The following is a 27,437-nucleotide window of genomic DNA, read 5'->3' on the forward strand; positions in this document are numbered from 1 at the left end:
AGATCACAGTGTAGATATGTATCAGGGAGATCACAGTGTAGACAGGTATCAGGGAGATCACAGTGTAGATAGGTATCAGGGAGATCACAGTGTAGACATGCATCAAGGAGATCACAGTGTAGATAGGTATCATGGAGATCACAGTGTAGACATGTATCAAGGAGATCACAGTGTAGATAGGTATCAGGGAGATCACAGTGTAGACAGGTATCAAGGAGATCACAGTGTAGATAGTTATCAGGGAGATACGAGTGCAGATAGGTGTCTGCGTGTGTTTGTGTGTGTGGTGGGGGTGAATGTGAGCATGGGTGTATGTGCGTGTGGGGGTGTGTATTCTATATATAAGTATGGGTGTCGTCTTGTGTGAGTATGTCAGGGTGTGGGGGGGTCTATGCTCCCTAGCCGCTGGCCTGCTATATATTCTGTTTCTTTGTAAACCGTTTCTCTAAAGCAACATAAAAAGTCAAATGTTTGGATTTCAGCAGTTTATTTACTGTACAAGCTTTTTCTACCTCTAATTATTCAACTTCAATCACTAACTGATGTATTAGTGAAAGTTGGAATACATGTGAAAACTCAAGTAAAGTACAGATACTTCTGAAATCTACTTCAGTAATAAAACAAAGTATTTTTAATTGGCTACTTTAAGCCACTTAGTAAACCAAAATCAAGAAAGTTCAACACATCGAACAAGTATAATGATACTAAACAATGCATCAGTCCTCAGTGGCAAAAAAAACAAAACAAAACCCCCCAAAAAACAAGGATGTTGGTGCTGTTTGCTTCCATTTGACTGGAAAATTCTCAGATTTAATTAAATGAAACATTGAAAATGAGGTACCATGTTTAAAAAGAGCTTCTTCTAATTGCATCACATTTCATGTATATTGGACTGACGAGCGTGACACTGTGACAGACCAGCAACCTGTCCAGGGTGGATCCTGGCCTCGCCCACAGTAGCTGGGATCGGCTCCAGAACCCCCGACCCTGAATTGGATAAGCAGAATACAAGATGGAAGGATGGACGAGGAGCATGAAGCAATGGATTTCATGAGCCTAGATTGTAGTTACCCCCTTCATTCACTACATGAGTAAATAAGCACCAGACAGGAATGTTAACATGTGCTCAGCTTCAAGCTCCAAGAAACCAGAAGAGCACGATGCTGTTTTTCAGGTTGGTCAGAGATGTTCCAGCCACACCCACCACAACCACAGCAGCACGGATCACCCACAGGGTCTCCCTGTCTGATGCCTGGGGAGAAAACAATGAATTATAAACCAGATGTTCATTCATTCATTCTGTCAAATCATCCTTATTGGCTCCTCTCCATACAGCAAAACCATTGAATGGGGAGTTCGGTACTGTTGTCGTAAGAAGAAGCAGTTTAGTTGGATTCTAGATCAGCTCACCTTTGGTCTCAGGAGGTTCTTGTAGATGTTGTTGGTGAAAACTGAAGCAGCAGAAAGCAAAGCAGAGTCAGTTGACGACATGACGGCTGCAGCCACACATCCGATACCGATGATGGAGACGAAGGTCGGGGTGAGGTGCTGCAGGGCGATGGGCAGGACCAGAGCTGCTTCCCCACGGTCGTATGGAGACGGAGAACCATAGGAGGTCATGTTCCAGTCTGAAGGACGGAAACAGGAGAATGAAAGAGTTTGACTGATAGACCTAAAATGGTTAATTCATTCATCTTCTATCCAACTTGGCCTGCATACGGTCCCAGTGGCAGTATGGAGAGACAATCAACCCGGACACCCCTGTCTTCCCCCAACACTTCTGCAGGACGTCAAGCTTCTGGAAGACCATCCAAAAGATGTAATTTCTCCTGGTAGTTTGCACCGGACAGAACGTTTGCTGCTGGATACATGTTGGACTCCTGAAGCAGTTGGTGAATCGTGTGTCTCTCCATCCTTTTCAGCGAGGATGTGGAAGACGTCTACATAATTGGACTTATAATAACAAGTATACTGCTGATTGGAGCTGGCAGTTTCCTGATCTATGGCAAAGTTCAGCATGACACTGGCAGCTGTTCTGGGAAGGCTGCCAGCCATCACTGATGGACTGTGCAGAGCTCTTACACTCAGACTCTTATGATAAATGAAGTCAAAATTAAGCAGGGTGTGACTGTTGAACATCTCAGCTGGATGGAGTCCAACTTGAAGAAGTTGACAATTGGGCTGGAAGCTATAAGGGCCATGACATTCGGATATAATGGATTCACTGCAGAGAGACTGAGGACTCAAGGCCGAAAGAAACTGCTCAGCCTGAAAACAATTATCAAAATTTTAACTCTCCCAGACAGCCGGTAGACTGGTTTATTTACATCCTCCAGGATGTTTGTGCAGATGGACACTCTGTCCCGCCTTATTTTCTCAATGCCGCTCCAACTAGAACCTTGTCTCTGAATCGGAACAATCGAAGGTGGTCCCATGCCATCAGACGACTGACTGATCTATAGGACCAGGCTCAATCTCACAGCCCTTTAAAGAAACCAGGAAACACTTTGATCCTCTGCCTCAGCAGGAGCCTCCAGAGGGACAATTTTTCAAAATGACATTAGAATTTAATTGACCATAACACAGACACCATTTTTCACAATTGACTGCAGTAGGTAAAGCTGTTGATTACCTGTAGACGACACGGCCGCCCCGAGCAGTACGAGAGGAATCATAAATACAAGCAGGATGAAAGCAGCAACAAAGCATGTGAGCTTGGCCGTTGCAGTAGAAGAAGACGACAAGATTCTCTGGTGGATGGCCTGATATCCCAGACAGCCCAGTGCCTTCAAAACAAAATGCAGTAAATAAAAAATTAAATCTGCTGATTTTCTTCCCTGAATTTAGTTTTGAAGTGTCAGAAACACAAATGACATGAGTTGTCCAAGTGCAGTGAGATTGTAGGAGATATATTACTTGATGTTGTTGCCTCAGCTTACCAAGAAGCAGAACTCATCAATCAGTAACCATGTCTTTCTAACGTCTGGTGTGCCAATCCATGGAGAGTGTAAAGAGTTGTTCAGCAGAGTCTGGCTGATGTTCACGGTGTGAGGGTTCATCATGACGAAGGGAACACAGAAAACCTGTAGGAAAAAGACAAGGAACAATAAATACACAGAGCCTGTGAGGTTTTCTTTCTAACCCTCCTTGATCCGTATCAGATTATATAGAAATATACTTTAGGTGTCAGGGTTAGGGTTTGGGTAACCCTAACCCTATCGCTAGCCCTTCCACTGTGGTGGTTGCTAGGATCCAGGCCTCTCACCCAAAGGAACTATGGGTATAGGGGCGGGGTTTGACTAATATACTTGAGAGTCTAATAGTCTAATAGTCTAATCCTAACTCTAACCCTAACCCTGACCCTTCCACCAGCCTTGCCAGGGTGCAGGGATCTTGGATTATTTATCGTTTCTCTCTTTCCTCCTCTTCTTCCTCTTCCGCCTAAATAAAGTCACATTTGACCTCTTCACCATTCTCCCTCCATCTCGATGATGTCACTGTAACTGCACCTTGGGAGAACATTGTTCTGCAATTCACAGTATTGAGACACTAGATTTCAATTCAACTTTTGCCAATTAACCTGCATGTCCTTGCTTGCAAAATAAAAGCTCCAAATTTAAAAGTAATAGTCCTCATTTAGTAAAACCTTCCAAATGTATATTACGTGGTTAGCTAGGCTAGGGCCTTTCATAATACCAAGCTGATGAAGATTAGGACGAGCTGTATCACATAGCTGTATATAGCTCACATAGCTGTATCTACTCGGTGGCCTCTACTCGGCCACCGAGTAGAGGCCTCCCAGCAGGGTGTAGACCACGGCCACGGCAGCAGAGATCCAGATGCAGATGGAGAAGGACACATCCAGGACCACACTCATGGTTCCTCCTGTCAGACACCGTCAGGATTGGTCCACAGCACAGCAGCCAATGAGCATCACAGTAACGCCAGTATAAAGCCTCGTTTACACCACAACGTTTCAAGGCAAAACTCAGTGTTTTGGTTTCAGAAAGGTTTCACGTTTACACAGCAACATTCTAAAAACACTGTTTGTTTCCATGGAAACGGCAGAAACGTGCTGCAGAAATTATGTAGTTTTCATGGCGGGCCACTAGGTGCAGAGAACAATGAGCTCTAAACATTAACACTGGGATAACATTCTAGTGGACAGACCACCAAGTCGGATTGTTATCAAGGTGAGTGTCAAAATAAAACTCCCAAGTACCAGGAGAATGGATTTTTACCGAGTCCAATCAGTGTTGATGGTACCCAGGTCACATCCACCACAAGTGAAAGCAGACTCAGTCCAGCTGCAGCGATTTTTCCATATTTCAAGTGAAACGGATCCATCATGGTGACACATTTCATGTCTCTCATCGGCTTTGCAAAGAACAAACCACCTGAGGAGAAACGTGCAACAGAAGGAGACAAAAAGTATATAGTGTTTTTGAAGATGTAGAGATCAAACTCTGATGAACAATTACAGTGGGTGCGGAAAGTATTCAGACCCCCTTAAATTTTTTACTCTTTGTTAAATTGTGCTAAAATCATTTAAGTTCATTTTTTTCCTCATTAATGTACACACAGCACCCCATATTGACAGAAAAACACAGAATTGTAGACATTTTTACAGATTTATTAAAAAAGAAAAACTGAAATATCACATGGCCATAAGTATTCAGACCCTTTGCTCAGTATTGAGTGGAAGCACCCTTTTGAGCTAATACAGCCGTGAGTCTTCTTGGGAATGATGCAACTAGTTTTTCACACCTGGATTTGGGGATCCTCTGCCATTCCTCCTTGCAGATCCTCTCCAGTTCTGTCAGGTTGGATGGTGAACGTTGGTGGACAGCCATTTTGAGGTCTCTCCAGAGATGCTCAATTGGGTTCAAGTCAGGGCTCTGGCTGGGCCATTCAAGAACAGTCACAGAGTTGTTCCGAAGCCACTCCTTCGTCATTTTAGCTGTGTGCTTAGGGTCATTGTCTTGTTGGAAGGTGAACCGTCGGCCCAGTCTGAGGTCCATAGCACTCTGGAAAAGGTTTTCGTCCAGGATATCCCTGTACTTGGCCGCATTCATCTTTCCTTCAATTGCAACCAGTCGTCCTGTCCCTGCAGCTGCAAAACACCCCCACAGCATGATGCTCCCACCACCACACTTGACTGTAGGGATGGTGTTGGGCAGGTGATGAGCGGTGCCTGGTTTTCTCCACACATACCGCTTAAAATTAAGGCCAAAAAGTTCTATCTTTGTCTCATCAGACCAGAGAATCTTATTTATCATAGTCTGGGAGTCCTTCATGTGTTTTTTGGCAAATTCTATGCGGGCTTTCATGTGTCTTACTCTGAGGAGAGGCTTCCGTCGGGCCACTCTGCCATAAAGCCCTGACTGGTGGAGGGCTGCAGTGATGGTTGACTTTCTTGAACTTTCTCCCATCTCCTCACTGCATCTCTGGAGTTCAGCCACTGTGATCTTTGGGTTCTTCTTTACCTCTCTCACCAAGGCTATTCTCCCCCGATTGCTCAGTTTGGTTGGACGGCCAGCTCTTGGAAGAGTTCTTGTCATCCCATACGTCTTCCATTTAAGGATTATGGAGGCCACTGTGCTCTTGGGAACTTTAAGTGCAGCAGACATTTTTTTGTATCCATGGCCAGATCTGTGCCTTGCCACAATTCTGTCTCTGAGCTCTTCAGGCAGTTCCTTCGACCTCGTGATTCTCATCTGCTCTGACATGCACTGTGAGCTGTAAGGTCTTATATAGACAGGTGTGTGGCTTCCTTAATCAAGTCCAATCATTAGAATTAAACACAGCTGGACTCCAATGAAGGTGTAGAACCATCTCATGGATGATCAGAAGAAATGGACAGTACCTGAGGTAAATATACAAGTGTCACAGCAAAGGGTCTGAATACTTATGGCCATGTGATATTTCAGTTTTTCTTTTTTAATAAATCTGTAAAAATGTCTACAATTCTGTGTTTTTCTGTCAATATGGGGTGCTGTGTGTACATTAAAAGGAAAAAAAATGAACTTAAAGGATTTTAGCAAATGGCTGCAATTTAACAAAGAGTGAGAAACTTTAAGGGGGTCTGAATACTTTCCGTACCCACTGTATATACACATGTATATAAGACGTATACAAGATAATGATTAAATAAGATTTAATGTACTTCAGGGACCACATACAGTCTAGTTTCACCCTGAGTGACCAGACTGGTAAAATATTCCTATAATAACCTTTAAATTTACTAGTATACTAGTATAAATCCTCTATTTGCTCCTTGCTTGGTGGGACCAGATAGAGCCTCTTGATGGTTTTGGCCAACGGGCCTGATGCTCTTTACTGGAAAGGGAACGTGAAACTTAAATATGCGTGACATCCAAATCGTCATCCAGGCTGTGCGCTAGGCTCCGCCCCTCTGCTGGTATTTTCTGGATCGTTACTTTACGTGATGGAACATTAAGGAAGTGAAGCAGGAGCACAGAATGGAGGCAAGCCTGTATCACCTGTGACCTGAATATTCTAATAATCCGGTCCAGCCCAAGTATTTTGGTCATTTCAATGTCGTTCAGCTTGAAATCTTCCAGGAAAACCAGGCCTTTGTCTGCATTCAGCAGGTTGTCCTCACTAAGGTGTGTTAACAGTTAAATATGTGTTGATGCTCAGTGAGGTGTGATCCAGTAAAGGGTGTTGCTCTTACCAGGTCGCTCCTCAGAGGTTCTACTCTATTGCTCTATTGGCCAGATGCTGGTTTCTGGGGGATTTTTAACTGGTTTGATGCTCTTGAGATGCCAGCTCATGTCTCTCTGTGATGCGAACAGATGGTTTGATCATATTGACCGTTTCAAAGAAATAGATTTCTTTGCAGAAACACAAACCAACATCTGAGCAGAAAATGTTCCTCGTTTATCATGGTGTGTTTGGAAGAACTCTTCAATTCTCTTCTGTTTTGAGTGTTTCTCAAATCCAGATTAGCAGCAACCTGGCAGATATGACTGTAACTCTTACCAACAATGAACCCCAAACTGTATGCAGTGAACATGATGAGTGTCCAGATCAGTCCCATTGACGGCGTGTACATCATCTCCACAGTGCCAACAATCAGACCTCCTCCGACCCACGTGGCTGAGAGATGGATCACAAAACAAAGAATCACTGAACAAATAACCGTCAAACAACTAAATTCTCACCAGCTTCCAATGTTCCTCTATCCAGGGTTGAGGGATAAAAAGTATCAGTAATAAAATGATTGGCAGGATAGAGGCCTATTCACAGTAACCGCTATCAAACAAACTGCTTTCAGTACATTGGTGAAGTTCAAAAGGTACTGAAAACATTAGATAATGTCCTGTTACTTTAATGTACTCTGACTTCAGCTAAAGCAGACTTGCTGTGCTTCTTCTTTCGTCAAGACAAATAGTGTGTAAACATACTTGCACTAGAAAACACATTTTCTCCAAGTGGACATGATGGTGAAAACAGTTATCAGCAGCAACAAAAACAGCAGTTCAATGTGAAGCAGCATAGACTGAGATATGGGCGTGTCTTGTATTGGCTTCTCCGCATGTCAATCTTCCTGGAGGCGGGGCTTCTCCAGCTCTGTGATGTCAGCAAGGTGGTGCCGCGTCATCAAATAGAATCAAGGTGTTGAACCCCCCCATCAGTTAGAACAGCAAAACATCACTGTGAACTCAAGCTTGAGGGAATCAATGAAAAAACCACTTTGGGATGTTTATGAACCCCAAATAGCACTTTTATGATGTTTAAAGCACAGAAAAATCAATTTAGTATAATATGGGTCCTTTAATGTATTCTGGCTTCAGCTAAAGCAGATTATAGAGCATCTTCCTCCTCTAACATCTGATTATAGAGCATCTTCCTCCTCTGACACCAGATTATAGAGCATCTTCCTCCTCTGACACCAGATTATAGAGCATCTTCTTCCTCTAACATCAGATTATAGAGCATCAAAGCCGTCAGACTTTACTTCAGACACTCGTGGCCTCAGAGGAATGACTTTCCTCCAGTAGGACCCCATTATAACTCACACTAAACATTTCTGGAAGAGAGCAGATGGCTGCCTTTGTCTCTTGCTGAAAAGGCCATGTTTTATTGAATTATAGTGTTTAATCGTCTCGTTTAGCAGGTCCTTGTCCCGCTGCTCATCTGCTCACTTTGTCAATAGTTTCCGTTCAGCCATAATTAGCACTTTTTCAAAGTGTTGGATCAGGGTGGTTTCTTTTTCCATCTGAGATCTGATATTCTGAGAAGTTATCAACCTGGAAACCAACGTTAGCTCTGCCGCACACAGACACAGGGCCTGCATGCTAATCTTTATTTACTAACTTGTTTCTAACAACCTACACATTTCACATCAAAGACAACATCACACATGGAGCTGAACACCATCTGATGGCTCCAGACGTTTTACAAAGCGAATCACATTCACATCAACTCATTTTATTCTGGGCTTTTTAACAGAGACACACAGGAAGCAGTCCTGTGTGTCTCTGTTCTAATCTCACTGCTACGACTCTTTGGGTATGTCCAAAATGCTCCACCTTTCCCTGTGGATGACTTCATAGGGTTAAGCAAAGGTATTACAAGTTGTAGAAATACCATTGCATAAACTGAACTGAATTGCAAAGTGTGCTAAAAATAGACACAAGCAGGTTCAGTTTGCTGCGTTCCAAAAAACACCATGACTCACATCATACATCAACATAATTTATGAGTGGGTTCACAAATTCTCAAGTATGTAGCAACAAGTCTGATCACAAACAGTGGAAAACTTTCAGAAGTAATAGATTACACCCTGGACATGAGCCAGTTTGCATTTACTCCACCCAGTAAGGTCACAGGCTCTTATGTAGATGTAGGAGGCAGTTTAAAGTCATGAAAGTAGATATTTGTTCTCACAATCATATTGGAAGGAAAGATTAAAGTACAAATATCTAAAATACATTCATATTGTTGGCTCTAGAAATACTTCATTAATGGTCACTTCTGTTTAAAACTGAAAAATACACAGACATTCGACTGAAACTTGTAATTTAGTTTTATACTGAAGAACTGAAGCACCAATTCTTTATTCCTTGTTGGACACTTGATGTATTTGTTTACTATTTCAGATGATCTTTACAATTTCAATGCTTTAGTGTACGTTGTACATTTCAGGCACTTTACAAGGAGGATAGAAAGTTCTCTTGCTTGTTAACATCACTTCACTGACCAGTTTCTATTTGACCTGCCGAGTTTACATCTATAGTTTAGACTGGAGAAGCTCCAACCCTAAAAACCAACCAAAACTCTGAGAATTGTTAAAGTGTGTAAAGGAATCGTGCAACACATCCCTTGTCTCATTATGTATTTGATCAACTTGGTGGAAAACTGCATGTTGTATCTGTAATCTAATGTATATTTAACTCATACAATGTGTCTCACCTTTAATTCAGGGCGTCTTTTGAAATCTGAATTTTTTTTTTAATTAGAATTTTTTGAAATAATTTTGGTCTTCAGAAAACTAAACAGAACAAATAACCCTTAATTGTCCAACTGATCAGCCGAAAGGGTGGAGGTCCAAATGTCCTTGTCATTACCTTGAGTGGTGTCTGACTACACTGTAGTCTTCTCAATCTCGTCCAGATACTTTGTGATTACTCAGTGGGTTATGAAATCCCAGCGTTAGCGCGGCGCTCACCTGTCATGGTGAAGATCCCCACCAGCCAGCCGATGCCTCGGTTCCCCAGCAGGGCCATCTCCATCCCAGTGGCTGCACTCTTCTTCTGCTCCCGTCTGGACTTGAAGGAGGCCCAGACGCCGGTCCCGAGGACCAGCAGGTAGAAGACCGCCATCACCACGGCACCGGGGACGTTGACGGCCATGATGGACCACCGCAGACTGTCTGAGGTGTGACTGACTGAACAAGTGACTGCTGGTGGTGAACATTACAGTTATCAGGGAACAAATCCTCCCTCGTCTGAGCTAATCAGTCTGGTCAAACCGGTTTTGTGTTGTGTAGAGATTTAAACTATATTGCTCAATGCAGTAGTGCTTAGACAAATGTGGAGAGAAAATCATACTTACTTATGTAATGTTGCCTAAAATGTTTTATATGGGGAAGCTGTACAATATAAACAAAGTAATAAATCTGTCAAATCTGTTGGGACCTGTGTCAGAGTGATGATGTCACGGCCTATGTCTGTGCTGTATTTATCTTTCTTTCTTTATTAGTATATTTCCAGAGGATCGTACACATTAATGGACACTCAGTAGTCACTTTGTGTAAATGCAACAGATTTAGCCATGGGCTGCTTTATATCCATAGTCCTCGTACATTCAAGACAACAGCAATTATTTAAAAACAAACATGGACATAGAGTTTATACCCTATTTACAACCATCCCTGTGATATAAACAAATTTCCCAGTCAATAACATTTAATCAGGTCTTACAATTGATCACAAGATTGATTAGCCTTTAACCAGAGTTTCAGCTCTTTTTCAAATGCCGTAAAAGTGGAAGATTCTCTAATGGTAATTGGAAGACTATTCCTGCTATTGTTAATGAAGTTTATTGTGATCCGCCATTTTGCTTGTAGTTCCATCATACATCTCATACACTCCCTCCACCTATCTCTCTCTCGCCATTGCCAGGATTGGGTAGTAACAGACTACTTGTAACGGTGTTATGTAATTAGGATACAAAAAAATAGTTGACCCAGTAATGGGTCCAATGTTGAAATTCGTACCCGTGTTCCCCTGAATTCCTGTGTGTTCGTTTGATCCGGGAGAGGCAGAAACAGAGTTAACTTCTTCAATAGGGAATTTAATAATCACACAAACAAGAGATTACAAAAATGCATATCAGATTACATAATGCTACAAAATTCCATATATCAGAGATTACATAATACGAGCTCGGACCGTTCTTCCTTGCAGACCCAAGTATAGAGGCCAGGTATACAATGAAGAAGGGCACAACTACAACGCGTGGTTCATATTTATACATTTGCATACGCCACCTCAACCTCACATTGGTCAGTTCCTCGTGATGTATGTGTTGCTATGGTGATGTTGCTATTCCTTTGTCTCCAAAACTGCTTCAAACTGGTTCTTCTCAGAGCTTGACGTTCTGTGGGACAAAGTGACCTCTGACCTCTTATCTGTTGATCCAATCTTAACTTGACCATGTTTTTACAAAGTGGAGCACTGAGGAGACGTCGCCAACCATTTGGAATGTTCCTGAACATGATTTATAGCTTTGTTATTCCCAACTTGGGCAGTGGGAGAAACCCCAGCAGTGTGGAAACACAACTGAAGACAATATGTTTAGTTGTCACACACAAAACAAATGTTTAACTACTATATTCCTTCCCCAGCGTGTTGTTCAATTATTATGAATCAGTGATTCATGCTGCGAGATACAACCTCTCAAACCTATCAAACATTTATATTTAGTCCGGAAAAGAAACGACATTTTTGTAACGTTACATAATTGTAATGGATTACAATATTCAAGTGACCTTCCCAACCCTGTCCATTGCACACACACACACACACGCACGCATGGACGCACGGACGCACGCACACACACACACACACACACACACACACACACACACACACACACACACACACACACGCACACACACACACACACACACACACACACACACACACACACACACACACACACACACACGCACACACACACAAAGCTGTATATAGGTAGTTAGAATCTGTGTTATATTTGTTGCTTACTTGTTGTTTTATTAATGAGCACAAAAGTGAATAAAATGTCGACCTCTTCTGTGTGAAGAACTGCTGAAGAAATATAAGAAATCATTCAAGCTTCACTGTTAATTGTGGTAATTGTCATTAATTTAGCTATTAAATTCAAATTCCTAATTAATTGTTCAGTATATCTTATGAGACTGATATCAGTGAACTTACTATCATGTCCGGTTAAACAGGTGGTGCTCCGAGGTATCTGATACAGATCAGATTAAGTTTTCAATAACATTTTTATTGACTATCTTTGATCATCATAAATCAGTATCGATAGCCAAACTGCAAAAACTCTACATAAATGGTTCCTAGTGATCCTTGTGAGGGAAGAGATCTCTACATAAATGGTGCCCCGTGTGAGGTGTAGCAACACCGACCTTCATTCATATTTGTGCATCATTCATATCAGCATCATTTTGGTACAAACCAAAAAAAGTCTGATTCTGGTGGAAAACTTCCTAAAGTTTCACATTTACCATTGTCTTCCTGTTACAGTACACATTCAGCTGTACATACAAAAGTACACTGCGGAAAATTTTTTTTTATTCACAACTAAAACAAAATGAAGGCACTACAGGTAATCAAAATTGAAGCCCCACAGTTGTAAGCTTTACTTGTTGCTGCAGCTGCTTTTCAAGTTTGACTAACTGAAAGAAACGGTGTCACTATGCATATTCGAATGACACCATTCAATTGGCCGAGAAGCAGAGTTGTTGATTCTATTGTCCAGCAGGCCACCGGCCCGTCTTGATGAACGTGTCACATTTGGGGAGTTTTTGAGCATTTTAGGGTGTCAAATATGAGTTGGTTGACACCCCATATGTTTGTTTGTTTGTTTGTTTGTTTCTTTCTTTCTTTACATGTCAACCAACTCAGGAGGAGTGTATGGCTAATATTTGGAATCCGTGATGAGGCAACTAATTTTAATGCTTTCGGGATCGATGTAGTAATGTTTCTTTAAATGTTGTACTGTCTGGTAATGTGGTATATTTCGGCATACGTCATGTCATATATGTATTGTTATGTGGTGTGTTTTCATGTGTGCATTAATTTCCATACGTTCTATAGTACCTATGTATATTTGTGTTTGGTGGAATGGTTCTACCTCGTGGGACTGAAGATGTAAATGAGCTCTGAGCTAAATCTGGTATATTTACAGCATTGTCTGTTCATCAATATGGACTGTCCCATTCAAATGAATTAATAAATGAAAATACAATGTGAATTGTTGGTTTAAAAGTCTAAAGTGTAAATAGACAGAAACATGTTGAGTTTGCTGCGTTCCAAATAACACCGTGACTAACATTATCTGTAAGCAGAATTACTCCTTTATAAGTGGGTTCACAAATTCTCAAGCATGTAGCAACAAGTCTGATCACAAACAGTGGAAAACTTTCAGAAGTAATAGTTTACAACCTGAATATGAGCCAGTTTGCATTAACTCCACCCAGCAAGTTCACAGGCTCTCAGATGTAGGGGGCAGTTTAAAGTCATGAAAGTAGATATTTGTTCTCACAATCATATTGGAAGGAAAGACGAAAGTACAGATATCAGAATCAGAAGAATCAGAATCAGAATTAGAACCGTCTTTATTGTCATTGTAACAAGTACAACGAAACTACTCTAAGGAGCACAGTCTGTAATTGGGAAACAAAATCCACCTCAGGCACATCTAAGCATCAACAGACAGATTACAACATATTTGGGGGGGGGGGGGGGGGGGGGGCGCAGCAAAGGCGGTAAAAGGAACTGTTTGCTTGTTCTTGAGTTAGTCCAGTTCTTTTGTTGTGGGAAGGCCTTCAGTCCTGAACAGAGCAAGCTTCCAGAAGGCCAGGTGTGAGTTCTTTATTAGGGAAGAAGGGGAGTAAGAGGGGGGCAGGGCCTTCGTTCCACACTCAATTTTGTGTAAACGCTCAAGAGTCGTGACTTGCGTACTTTTGAGTTCGTTTATCGCATGAGTCTGAGCATTCAGTGCTCGGCACAATCCTTCAGTGACGATAGGCAGCTGCCTGCGTCTTCTTAACTTTGCGATAGATCAGAAAGCCGCTATCCCCAATCAGCAGCATACCTGCTATCATGAATCCCAATATGTAGAGGTCCTCCACATCCTCCATGGAAAGAATGGCCAAACACAGGAACCTCCAGGACCTCCAGGAACCCCAGGATTCCAGCATGTATCCGGTCTTTGCCCGATCGTTGTGTGGAAAAAATTTGGTCGATCGCATTGAGAGACCAGCTGATGAATTCCATGGCTACAGTTAAATTCGGATGGGGTGTGAAGAGAGGCTCTTGTTAGATCTGACATGAGACCGTCCGGGTTCCGTCCCGGTTCCAAGAAGTCCCCGTCCGGGTTCCGTCCCGGTTCCAAGAAGTCCCCGTCCGGGTTCCGTCCCGGTTCCAAGAAGTTCCCCGTCCGGGTCCCATCCCGGTTCCAAAGAGTCCCCGTCCGGGTCCCGTCCCGGTTCCAAGAAGTCCCCCGTCCGGGTTCCATCCCGGTTCCAAGAAGTCCCCCGTCCGGGTTCCGTCCCGGTTCCGAGAAGTCCCCCGTCCAGGTCCCGTCCCGGTTCCTAGAAGTTCCCCGTCCGGGTCCCGTCCCGGTTCAAAGAAGTTCCCCGTCCGGGTCCCGTCCCGTCCCGTCGGAGAGGCCCCCCAGAGATTCCCCCGGGTCCCGTCCCGGTTCGGAGAGGCCCCCCAGAGATTCCCCCGGGTCCCGTCCCGGTTCGGAGAGGCCCCCCAGAGATTCCCCCGGGTCCCGTCCCAGTTCCGAGAGGCCCCCCAGAGTTCCCCCGGGTCCCGTCACCGTTCCAGCTCCCCTTTCCCTGTTTCCTCAATAAAACATTGACGTTTGCAAACAATTCACTGCTTTGAGGTCTGCTTCTGGGTTCTCGCTCCACGCACCGGCCCCCAGCCGTGACAATTCCTCCTTCACCATAACATTCTGTTGGTCCTCTTCTGCTGCCTGAGCAGCTCCGAACCCTTACAGGATCCACCGACCGCACTGGACCTCTGAAGACGAGCTGTGGTTTCTATACCAAGATATTACCTGTAGATCCTTTCATTTCCTGGTGGTTGTGGGCGAATCCTCCATTGACGGGACAACTGCCACATCCATGATCTGACATAATTTTGTTGTTATCCTGCTCATTGAAATTGAATTCAATTTAATTGTTTTTCGTAAGACTAAATCCTCTCTCAGTTTGTCTTGAATCAAATAGTTGGTGGAACAGACGATCTCTACACAGGACAGGTACCAATGTAAGCGTGTAAGACTGCAACTCTCTCTAGATGAGACTCAATTGCGTTCCAGTCCTTTGCTACCATAAAGTTCCTGTTGCTAAGCATGCTCTGCAATTAAATGAATGCAAAGAATCTGGATTTACCTGAAGCGCTGTGCACTTCCTGAAGAGTCACATACACACACACAGGCCCGCCCCTCCCTACACGCAGAACACGCGCTGTGGGTAGGGCCCCGCGATCCATGGGGGGCCCCATTTTGTGCAAGTGAATTGAATTTCCCTCGGGATCAATAAAGTATCATCATACTCTGCAAATGCGCAAAGGATGCGCGTGCATTTTGCCGAGAGGCGTGCGTAGAACACCGCCACCAAGTCAGCCCGAGGCAGGAGAGAGAGAGAGAGAGAAAAAAAAAAAGAGACGAAAGCGCGAAGCGTCACCATCTGACCAATCAGCGGTCAGATGGGCCGGCAGGCAGTTGTTTACAGGTAGAGAGTAGCGAGAGAGAGAGAGAGATGGCTTCCTAACGTCAATACAATAATAATAGGTTCCAAGAAGTCCCCTTCCGGGTTCCGTCCCGGTTCCGAGAGGCCCCCCAGAGTTCCCCCGGGTCCCGTCACCGTTCCAGCTCCCCTTTCCCTGTTTCCTCAATAAAACATTGACGTTTGCAAACAATTCACTGCTTTGAGGTCTGCTTCTGGGTTCTCGCTCCACGCACCGGCCCCCAGCCGTGACAATTCCTCCTTCACCATAACATTCTGTTGGTCCTCTTCTGCTGCCTGAGCAGCTCCGAACCCTTACAGGATCCACCGACCGCACTGGACCTCTGAAGACGAGCTGTGGTTTCTATACCAAGATATTACCTGTAGATCCTTTCATTTCCTGGTGGTTGTGGGCGAATCCTCCATTGACGGGACAACTGCCACATCCATGATCTGACATAATTTTGTTGTTATCCTGCTCATTGAAATTGAATTCAATTTAATTGTTTTTCGTAAGACTAAATCCTCTCTCAGTTTGTCTTGAATCAAATAGTTGGTGGAACAGACGATCTCTACACAGGACAGGTACCAATGTAAGCGTGTAAGACTGCAACTCTCTCTAGATGAGACTCAATTGCGTTCCAGTCCTTTGCTACCATAAAGTTCCTGTTGCTAAGCGGGTTCCGTCCCGGTTCCAAGAAGTCCCCGTCCGGGTTCCGTCCCGGTTCCAAAATAATAATAATAATAATTATTATTATGTTATTGGAAGGGGGCCCCCAAAATAAAATCCTGCTTAGGGCCACAACTTGGCCAGGGGCGGCCCTACACACACACACACACACACACACACACACACACACACACACACACACACACACACACACACACACACACACACACACACACACACACACACACACACACACTCTTCTTTGCGTATTCTTTGTCAGGTTTTTTGAAGGAGTGTTTTATTTGGCATGTATGCATGCATCTACTTTGCAGGAGATTCAGTTCCGTAATTGACGTGTATTAACAGGTTAGCATATGGACTTGGTCCTACAGTACAATGTGGTAATGACACTGAATATGACTCACTACTTGTGTATTGTTAGCCGGAGGCTGGTGCTGTACCATGCTGTAGGGGGTGTTTATCCGCCCACACTTTGAGAAACCTTTCTCCAATGATTGTGGGGTTTTTCGTTGTTGTTTGCTTGTCTGTAGATTTCGCCTGCGACGCCGTCGCTCTGTGTCCATCATCCTCATCTTGCTGGTGGTCTGCATCACCATCTACACTTTTGACATCAAACCTTCCAGGTGATGTCACGTCGCCATCTTTGACTGCTACCAAACTGGTCACACACATGTCAATGTCAAGAGTCTGAGGTCAATCCTTTGACACACAGGCAGCTGGTGGAGAGGGTGGAGCATGGGGGGAATATGCTCCACCCTCAGTGTGGTGGTGAGGACTCTGACAGATTTCTTTTTTTTTTTACTGAGGTGTGTAAACACAACATTACAATCTTATTTGATCTCTCTCTCTTTTTAAAAAAAAAATATTAATGCATGTTTATTGCCATTGTGTTGCTGTTTATTTTTGTTGTTTTATTGTATACGTGATCACTGTCTCCTTTCTAACTTGCTGTGTTCCAATTAAGTTGTGAAGCACTTTGGACACTCTGGGCTGTTGAAAAGGCTACATCAGTACATTTTGATTGATTAATTGATACTCAGCTCTGCTGCTCATCTCACAAATGCATAGTTCTTGCAAATGTGGTATCATTTTACCAAACAACTATGCTTTTCAATGGTGTAAAATGTATTGTTAGGAAGCATTGGTAGAATGAAGAAAAACATTGACCAACATAAATGTCTTTACTTTTGAAGCTTTATATACTGTTGTAAATTAACCACTTAAACTTACACAACCAGGAAGTCACAGTCACGTACTCCTGATGATCTCAAAAATGTATTGGGTCTCAGCAAAAAGCTAAATTAAATTTTACTGTGAAAATAATGTTTACCATATGTGATTTATTATTGATAATTAATTAATTAATTAATTCTTACAGTGCCCTTTTGAAGCTTTTTGCCCTCGATAGAAGAGCTGCAGTGAAATACTTGAGGATAAATGACGACACCAAAGAGCCTGGTCCTCAGAAGGACGGTCCTCCTCCTCCACTGGTTCAGCAGAACTTCAGACCCCAACAGGAAAAACACCCCACAGATCATCCACCTCCTATTCAGGGATTCCAGCAGGAAGACGGCTTATTGGAGGTCAAAAGCCAAAATGAGGCAGCTGGAAATCAGTCCAATGACGGGCTTCTGGAAAGAAGGAAACAAAACCCCCCAAAATCCTGCCAACTAAAATCTCACATTGTTTTTCTGAAGACACACAAAACCGCAAGCAGCACTGTCCAAAACATCCTGTACCGGTATGGTGACAACAAGGAGTTAATCTTCGCCTTGCCCCTCAAAAATATTTTGACACCAAGTTCGTAGCAAAGAAAGGCCTGACCAATTTTGACATTCTATGCAACCACATAAGGTTCAGAAAATCTGAGGTGAGCTTCTTCACAAAATTATTCTAAATTAACTTTTATTGTTGCCGTGAGTGCTTGACTGTGAAGTACTAGTCCAGATTGTGCGTCAATGTAAACATCACTGTTGTGCTCGTCAGAGATAAGAACAGGGAAACTCTAAGACGTGGCAAAAAACAGACAATTATGAAGAACTCAACAAAACTTGATTAATGGCTGGAACGAGGCTCAGCATCTGATGATGGAAAACTGCTGACAATCAAGTGCAGTCCTTTATTTGTCAAAAACAACAATTATCTACAGTATAATGTGCAGTGAAATGTTTTAAGTACCTGATTTGCACAGAAGCAACTGCTTTTATGGGATGGAAGCATAAAAATAAAAATCTATGAAAACAGCACACTATTTAACATTAATAATAATAAATACAATTAAGACACACAAAAGATAAAATAAAAATAGATAAAAATAAATATGGGTAGATCAGTTTCAAAAAGTGCAAATAAACAGTACATACAAGGCAATTTGCTAGGTCGATTTTTCTGGGTTCAGCAGGCGAACAGCCAAAGGGCTGAAGCTCCTCCTCATCCTCTCTGTGTTTGCCTTCAATGGTTACGCCGCCCTGCTGGCAGCAGAGAGGAGTTTGTGGCTGGGCTCACTGAGAATCTTCCTGGCCTTGAACCTGCATCGTTTCTTGTAAATGTCCTGGTACTCCAGGCAAAACACTCTCAGGAGTGTAAAGTTCCTCAGGCGTCTGAGGTGGTGGAGATGCTGTAGACCTTCTTCACCAGGAGTTGGTGTGGCAGAACCACGTCAGGTCGCGTTTGATGTTGACACCCGAATATTTGAAGCTCTCCATTCTCTCCACCTTGGTCTGCTAATCCTGAGTGGGTCATATACCCTCTGCTGCTTCCTTATGTAATCTACATTCATCTCCTTGGTCTTCCCGACGTTCAGGAGGAATTTTCAAGATATTGACGTGAAAATAGACTCCACAATGTCTGAGACGGCCGAAGTTGGTTATAGGCCATGTAAGTGAAGTCTGTATGGAGTAAACTCCAACTGCTTCAAATTAAAATACTGTCATGTCTTCTGAACACAGAAATTAAATCACACTCATCGGAGGAGTACCCTTATACACTGCAACACTTGAATCATGGAGCTATGCATGTAGGAACAGGAATAATCAGCAACTTCTACATGTTTCACTTTGGGAAACCCTCACTTCTTAACATCAAGGCAAAAAAAATGAATGTTTTTGTATTAATCTTTGTTACTTTGTGTTCTGCTACAGGTGGAAAAAACTGATGCCCAAAGATTCCTTCTACTTTTCTATTCTGAGACATCCTGTATCTTTAATGGAGTCTGCTTTTATGTTCTTCAAGAGCATTAAATCATTCCGTAGATTCAGATCCCTGGATGAATTCCTAGACCATGGCCAGAATAACGTATCAGTGAAGCACTACTTTGCTCACAACACTCTTGCTTTTGACCTCGGCTATGACAACACTGCCACAGCTGACACCTCAGGCCTGGAGACAATAGTTAACAAAGTGATTGCTGGCATAGAAAAGGACTTCCACCTGATTCTTGTCACTGAATACTTTGATGAGTCCATGATCTTGCTCAAGAACGCCCTCTGCTGGTCCCTGGATGATGTTGTTTCCTTTAAGGTCAACAGTCGCGCTAGCCAAAGTCTTAGGACTGTTTCAAATATAGCTGCTGAGAAAATCAAGAGATGGAACATTTTAGACTGGAGGATTTATCAACACTTTAACACCACCTTCTGGAACAAAGCGAGAAGTCTGGTTGGGGAAGAGGAGATGAAGCTTGAAGTTTCTCAACTGAAGGAGCTCCGAGCCAAGTAATCAAACACCTGCTTGGAAGGTGAACAGGCTGTCAATGCAAAGGAGGTCAAAGACAAGACAGTGAAGCCCATCCATCATGGATCAGCGATTATTCAGGGTTATAACCTCAATCCCAATTTAGACATTCAAACCAAAGAAAAATGCCAAAGATTGATAATTCCAGCAATGCAGAACGTAAAACGTTTTTTTGGAAAGCAGTTCCAAAAAACAACTCAACACGTCATTAAAAAAAAGTAATAAAAATGCCACAGTAAGCAAACATGACCAATTTTTAAACATCATCATTGAGAGACAGTTTAACTATTGGTGTGACACTTGGCTGTCAATGAAATCCCCAAAACATCAAATCTGAGACGGAACATGAGACAGGATACGTCATCAAATTTTTTTGTAGTGTTTAAAGTGTCTCAGACAGTGAGATACCTTTTACCATTTATTAATCAAAGAATATAAAGATAGCGAAATGCAACGTGCAGTGCTGGACCCTGTCTATGTTGTATGTCTATGTTGTTATCCGGAGCAGCTGAGTCCTATCTCTTTTGTTCTACCATCATAGGTCAGGCTGAGAGAAGAACACTAATTAGAATGTCCTGTTAGAATAAACTGTCCAATTGTCAGTGTCATAGTATTGTCAATGTAATATCCTTCACAACAACAAGCCGTTATAAGCAATTTACTTCATCATCCAGAGCAAACCAGTATAACTATAGTTGTGACACTTGTTGGGGTTTCATTGGACGACAGAAAAGTTTCATTCATTTGTGATGATTGAAAGTTTGGATTTGCGACTGTCAACCAACACATTCCTGCAGGACCTCACAGTAGAGTTCCCACCCCTCTTCACTCTCAGGCCACATTGACTGCCGCCACTGCCCCCACTGCAGCCCCAGACATTAGTAATGCCTCCCAGGACTTAGTGACTGCGCTATCTGTGAGGTCAAAACACCCAGCATCTAGCACCCAGCTTCCAGCACTCAGCATCCAACAACCAGCACCCCACATCTGGTATCCAGCACCCAGCATCCAGCATCCAGCATCCAGCATCCAGCATCCAGCACCGAGCACCGAGCACCCAGCATCCAGCATCCAGCATCCAGCATCCAGCATCCAGCATCCAGCTTCCAGCATCCAGCATCCAGCCTCCAGCCTCCAGCATCCAGCATCCAGCCTCCAGCATCCAGCATCCAGCATCCAGCATCCAGCATCCAGCATCCTGCACTCAGCACCCCATATCCATCATCAAGCACTTAGCATCCAGCTTGCAGCATCCCACAACCAGCACCCCACATTCGGCATCCGGCATCCAGCACCCAGCACCCCATTTCCTCCATCCAGCACCCCACATCTGGCATCCAGCACCCAGTGTCCAGTATCCAGCACCCAACATCAAGCATCCAGCACCCAGCATCCAGCACTCAGAATCGAGCATCTAGCATCCAGGACTCCACATCCAGCACTCAGCAGCCAGCAAACCCTAACCCACCATAGATGAATAGACCATTTCCCCCTGGAAGCCTATTCAAGGAAGACCACAGCTGACAGAACAATTTCTGCTTCCCCATCTCCCAAACAGAACAAAGATTCATCACAGAGCCTGAAGCTGATGCTGAAACATCACAAAGGTTTTGTTGTGATTGGCAGCTTTGGGTTTGTTGTGGTAACTTAAATAAAGAAAAGCATTGTCCTCTCTGTTTCCCTTTGAGTTCATGAGGTGGTTGGTGTTTTAGTAGATATTTTGACTTAACTAACACAAAACATTCTATTTTTTGTTTGGTTTTCCCAACTTTCATTTGTGTGATGATGTGTCGGGCATGAGATGGTTGGTGGTTTGCCAGATGTTTAGAGTTATTGAGTTCGCTGTGTCTTTTAAATACTGTCTAACCTGAACAAATAAACTGATTCACACTAACAAACCTAGGGGGGTGACAGATGTTTGTCATGATGCACAGTCATGAAAAGTGAAATGTGATTCATGAGTCTGCCTGAGCTTCACAATCAGCAGGGGTACTGCAGAAACTGCAGTTCCATGCAAATTCCCCCCCCCCCCCCCCCCCCCCCCTCTCTGCTCAGAGGACTCTGATGAGTCCAGTAGATGCAGAGGGAAGAGAGTTGTGCACACACTCCACCCAGATGATGTTTTTGGACCAGGAGGAGAGTTGTTGGTGGGACAGAAGACGAAGGCCGGTCTCCAGGACGTGGTTGACTCACACAGTCTGTCCGTTAGCCTGAGGGTGGAAGCCTCATGGAGAGACTCGGGGAGGCCGATGAGAGCACAGAACTCCTTCCAGAAGTGGGATATAAACTGGGGGCCTAACCAGATCCTATTCATTATTAATTATGAACAAAAGTATTGGGATCTGATATGTATCATAACTTCTGGGAACCACCTGTTTAACAGGAATTTGGTAATATATGTCTAATAAGATATACTAAACCATTAATTTGGAATTTGAACCAACAGTTAGGTTAATAATAATTACCAAAATCAATGGTACACTCTGAAGAATTTCAGAGTTTGTTTCAAGAGATTGACATTTCATTCACGACTATGCACATTAATAAGACAGCAAGATTGATCTTGAAAATTATATTTATTTACAAAGAAAACCAAACCAAACACACAGATCTATTCTAACTAACCATACAGCTTAGTGTGTATATGTGTGTGTGAGTGTGAGTGTGTGAGATGGAGAGATGGCGGTGTGGAGAGAATGAGAGAAGTACAAACAAAATGGCAGATCACAAGAAACTACATTCAAAATGGTGGTTACCAGAGCAGCAAGATGGCCAGCCGAGGTCTTGACCATGTGTTCCATAGAAAGAAGCCCGACTTACATTTCTGCTTCCTGAGTGCATCTTGATTAAAGGCATCTTTGTTAATTCCCAAAAATTCCCTCTGCCACCCCCAGCTTCCCCAAGCGCCGTTCTGTACGGCTGATACCGATGGGACAATTGGCAAATGAATTTCCCCTCTGGGAATTAATACAGTACCATAAATAAAAAAATAAAAAAAATAAATGAAGTTTATGTGAATGTAATTTGCTTGTGAAGGATTGCAGGTTAAGAAATTAGTAAAACAAAGATTAGCATGCAGACCCTGTGTTGGTGTGAGGCATGGCTACAATCAGGGCCGCCCCTGGCCAAGTGGGGGCCCTAAGCAGGATTTTATTTTGGGGCCCCCCTTCCAATAACATAATAATAACAACAACAACAACAACAACAATAACAATAAATTACAATTACTAACGAATCAAATGAACAGCCTCTATCAACAGTGGAACAAGAACTTGACAGATGCACACGTCTTTTTTATTTCAACAACATCTCACCTTCAAGTGAAGCACGAGCCTCTCCTTGTTTGGACTTTTTCTTTCTTTTGCTAGCTCCCGAATCGTATTGACGTTTGGAAGCCATCTCTCTCTCTCTCTCTCTCTCTCTCTCTCTCTCTCTCTCTCTCTCTCTCTCTTTCTCTCTCTCCCTCTCTCTCTCTCTCTCTCCTGCCTCGGGCTGAATTGGTGGCTCTACGCGCCTCTCGGCAAAATGCAGGCGCATCCTTTTACGCATTTGCAGAGAACGATGATACTTTATTGATCCCGAGGGAAATTCAATTCACTTGCGCAAAATGGGGCCCCCCATGGATCGCGGGGCCCTACGCACAGCGCGTGTTCTGCGTGTAAGGAGGGGCGGGCCTGGCTACAGTTGAGTTACAGGTTGTGAAATACTCCTAATATCACAAGTAGAACTAAATCATAAGTAATAGAATCAACACATCTTCGTGGATATTAAACAATTGTTTAACAAACTACTGCCCAGGAGTTTCTACATTTCCTTAGTGTCTTTGACGAAAGAGTTGGTTTGTTGTCCAAGCTGGGGGGAGCTGATTGGCTTCTTCAGTTTGTAGTTAGCACCTCCGTACTAACTCTGGTTTTGCTGCATTGTGCAGAAGAGGAAGAAGAAGCTGGTTGAGGATAGTCGTTCAAAATCTGTGATGAAGCTTTGTTCTGCCTACTGTGGGGAAAAGCAGAAAGAGTTCAGTGAGCTCGCTGTGCTATTCCTTGAATGGGCTTTCTGGTGTGTTTGTCTTTGGTGGGCTAGGGTTGGCTAGATGTTGGGTGCTGGATGCTGGATGCTGGATGCTGGATGCTGGATGCTGGGTGCTGGGTGCTGGATGCTGGGTGCTGGGTGCTGGGTGCTGGATGCTGGATGCTGGATGCTGGGTGCTGGATGCTGGGTGCTGGATGCTGGATGCTGGATGCTGGGTGCTGGGTGCTGGATGCTGGATGCTGGATGCTGGATGCTGGGTGCTGGCCTCTGGCTGTGGTGCTCTAGGAATTGAGGCGTTCTGGGGTCAGGCCTTTTCTCTGTTAGCAGTTCCAGGTCCTGCACCGTGGAAGACCAGGGGACGAAGAGAGTGAGTGAGGGCTCACCAAAGGCTTTGCAAAGGTTGGTGCATCCTGGAAGGGACAGTCCATGTGAAGACTGACCTTTGACCCTGTTGTGACCTCACAGATAGGGCAGTCTGATCCTGGGAGCCATTGCTAATGTCTGGGGCTGCAGTGGGGGCAGTCAATGTGCCCTGAGAGGGAAGAGGGGTAGTGTGGGAACCCTGCTGTGAGGTTCTGCAGGCAGGTATTGGTTTACAGTCGCAAATCCAATATTCTTGTCAGGAGTCACACACCTCGCTCCAGCACCGGATCCTCTCTGGCACTCCTGCAGGCAATCAGCTAATTGATTGTCAAGCAGTCTTAAGCCCTGCAGGGAGGAGGGTCCGGTGCCAGAGGATTGCTAGTCTTCACTCCGTGTGGAGGTGCGTCGGTGTTGTCCTCCCCGGGGGGTGAGTGTCCTCCCTGGGGTGGTTCCCGTTCCTGTTCCGACGCCGGCTCCAAGAAGTTCCCCGTCCGGGTCCCGTCCCGGCTCCAAGAAGTTCTGTTCCAAGAAGTTCCCCGTCCGGGTCCCGTCCCGGTTCTGTTCCAAGAAGTTCCCCGTCCCGGTTCTGTTCCAAGAAGTTCCCCGTCCGGGTCCCGTCCCGGTTCTGTTCCAAGAAGTTCCCCGTCCGGGTCCCGTCCCGGTTCTGTTCCAAGAAGTTCCCCGTCCGGGTCCCGTCCCGGTTCTGTTCCAAGAAGTTCCCCGTCCGGGTCCCGTCCCGGTTCTGTTCCAAGAAGTTCCCCGTCCCGGTTCTGTTCCAAGAAGTTCCCCGTCCCGGTTCTGTTCCAAGAAGTTCCCCGTCCGGGTCCCGTCCCGGTTCTGTTCCAAGAAGTTCCCCGTCCGGGTCCCGTCCCGGTTCTGTTCCAAGAAGTTCGCCGTCCGGGTCCCGTCCCGGTTCCAAGAAGTTCCCCGTCCGGGTCCCGTCCCCAGGAGTTCCCCGTCCCGGTCCCATCCCGGTTCCGTCCCCAGAAGTTCCCCGTCCGGGTCCCGTCCCGGTTCCAAGAGGCCCCCCCTGAGATTCCCCCGGGCCCCGTCCCCGTTTCCAAGAAGCCCGCGAGTTCACCGGGTCCCGTCCCCGTTTCCAAGAAGCCCGCGAGTTCCCCAGGCCCCCAATGCCCGAGATCCCCGAGAGGCCCCCCCTGAAGATTCTCACGGGTCCAGTCCCGGTTCCAAGAGGCCCCCCAGAGTTCCCCCGGGTCCCGTCACCGTTCCAGCTCCCCTTTCCCTGTTCCCTCAATAAACATTTACAGTTTGCAAACTACTTTCTGCTTGAGGTCTGCTTTTGGGTTCAGGACACTCCACGCGCCGGCTCCCAGCCGTGACAATTCTAATCATCATAAATGAGTGAAACTTTTCTGTGGTCCGATGAAACCCCAACAAGTGTCACAGCAATAATTATTCTGATTTGCTCTGGATTAAGAAGTAAATTGTAAATAACTGTTGGCTGTTATGAAGGATATGACATTGACACTACTATGATCATGGTTTATGTGTATGCTGTAGACTGTTGTTCTGCTCTCAGCCGGATGTATGATGGTAGAGCAAAAGAGACAGGACTCAGCTACTCCAGATAATATCATAGACACACAGCTTTCATGACACACATTGATTAAAGTCGTCTGAGTTTGGTTGGCAACAAACGCCATGACCAATTGCACTGAAGCCCAACCTATGGTCGGGGTGTGGCTCCGCCCAGAAGAAAAATGTCAAACCACAGAAGTTGGACACTCTGCATGTCTTCCTGCATGAGATGTTCTGGGTCCAGTGCTGCACATTGCATATGGCTATCTTTAATTTCTTTGATAAACATATAGTAAAAGGTATCTTGCTGTCTTGAGACCCTTTTGAAACAACCAAGTATAGGATCAAAGGACCTGGAGGAACCAGCGGGCTGAAGGCCGGGTTCCAATGTTTATTGATTTATTTTAATCACCTCAAAGTTCTTTTTTTTAACTGCTTTCCATGCAAACGTGTTGTGTACTGTAGTTCTGGAGTTATCATTCTTTGGCATTTTTCTTTGGTTTGAATCTCCAATTTGGGATTGAGGTTATAACCCTGAATCACCACTGGTGAAGCATGGACAGGCTTCACTGTCTTGTCTTTTACATCCTTTTGGTCGACAGCATGTCCACCTTCCAAGCAGGTGTTTGATAACTTGGCTCGGAGCTCCTTCAGTTGAGAAACTTCAAGCTTCATCTCCTCTTCCCCAACCAGACTTCTCACTTTGTTCCAGAAGGTGGTGTTAAAGTGTTGATAAATCCTCCAGTCTAAAATGTTCCATCTCTTGATTTTCTCAGCAGCTATATTTGAAACAGGCCTAAGACTTTGGCTAGCGCGACTGTTGACCTTAAAGGAAACAACATCATCCAGGGACCAGCAGAGGGCGTGCTTGAGCAAGATCATGGACTCATCAAAGTAGTCAGTGATAAGAATCAGGTGGAAGTCCTTTTCTATGCCAGCAATCACTTTGTTAACTATTGTCTCCAGGTCTGAGGTGTCAGCTGTGGCAGTGTTGTCATAGCCGAGGTCAAAAGCAAGAGTGTTGTGAGCTAAGTAGTGCTTCACTGATACGTTATTCTGGCCATGGTCTAGGAATTCATCCAGGGATCTGAATGTGCGGAAGACTTGAAATGTCTTGAAGAACATAAAAGCAGACTCCATCATAGACACAGGATGTCTCAGAATAGAAAAGTAGAAGGAATCTTTGGGCATCAGTTTTTCCACCTGTAGCAGAACACAAAGTAACAAAGATTAATACAAAAACATAGAGAGAGAGACATATATGATGCTTTGTGTAATACAGGTCTGAAATACACAACACTCATTTATCAGTCCGTTTCATATTCAGGACATTCTGTCAATGTTTTAAACCTCTGTCAGATTAATAATTTGGTATTGGGTCTGTTGCTTCACCATTCTGTTTTTTTGAAGAAAGGGTATCCAAAAGTGAAACATGTGGAACTTTCAACCAGGACATTTACAAGAAACGATGCAGGTTCAAGGCCAGGAAGATTCTCAGTGAGCCCAACCACAAACTACGCCTGCTGAACCAAGAAGAATAGACCTGGAAAATGTCATTCTATGTACTGTTCATTTATACTATTA

The 27,437-nt window shown here is 44.3% G+C and overlaps 3 protein-coding genes across 3 annotated transcripts; 1 reads left to right on the plus strand and 2 right to left on the minus strand.

Moving 5' to 3' along the window:
• Positions 1 to 643: 643 nt before the first annotated feature.
• On the minus strand, positions 644 to 9,881 carry LOC308141116 (high-affinity choline transporter 1-like; the record flags this gene model as incomplete). Its single annotated transcript, XM_080511135.1, has 8 exons — positions 644 to 1,252; positions 1,411 to 1,628; positions 2,633 to 2,786; positions 2,940 to 3,137; positions 3,785 to 3,885; positions 4,242 to 4,397; positions 7,006 to 7,122; positions 9,698 to 9,881. 8 exons carry the CDS (start codon positions 9,879 to 9,881, stop codon positions 1,133 to 1,135), a joined length of 1,248 nt encoding a protein of 415 aa, XP_080367261.1. The 3' UTR covers positions 644 to 1,132.
• Positions 9,882 to 19,346: 9,465 nt separating this feature from the next.
• Positions 19,347 to 19,907, plus strand: LOC308141125 (galactose-3-O-sulfotransferase 2-like; the record flags this gene model as incomplete). The annotated part of the gene is made up of 1 exon (XM_080511148.1): positions 19,347 to 19,907. One exon carries the CDS (start codon positions 19,347 to 19,349, stop codon positions 19,905 to 19,907), a length of 561 nt encoding a protein of 186 aa, XP_080367274.1.
• A 4,101-nt stretch (positions 19,908 to 24,008) lies between these two features.
• Positions 24,009 to 27,044, minus strand: LOC308141133 (galactose-3-O-sulfotransferase 2-like; the record flags this gene model as incomplete). The annotated part of the gene is made up of 2 exons (XM_080511161.1): positions 24,009 to 24,287; positions 26,439 to 27,044. The coding sequence occupies 2 exons, from the start codon at positions 27,042 to 27,044 to the stop codon at positions 24,009 to 24,011; spliced, it is 885 nt and encodes a 294-aa protein (XP_080367287.1).
• Between the last annotated feature and the right edge of the window lie 393 nt (positions 27,045 to 27,437).

Source organism: Blennius ocellaris (genome assembly GCF_963422515.1).
Source record: "Blennius ocellaris genome assembly, chromosome: 2".
NCBI classification, from domain to species: Eukaryota; Metazoa; Chordata; class Actinopteri; order Blenniiformes; family Blenniidae; genus Blennius; species Blennius ocellaris.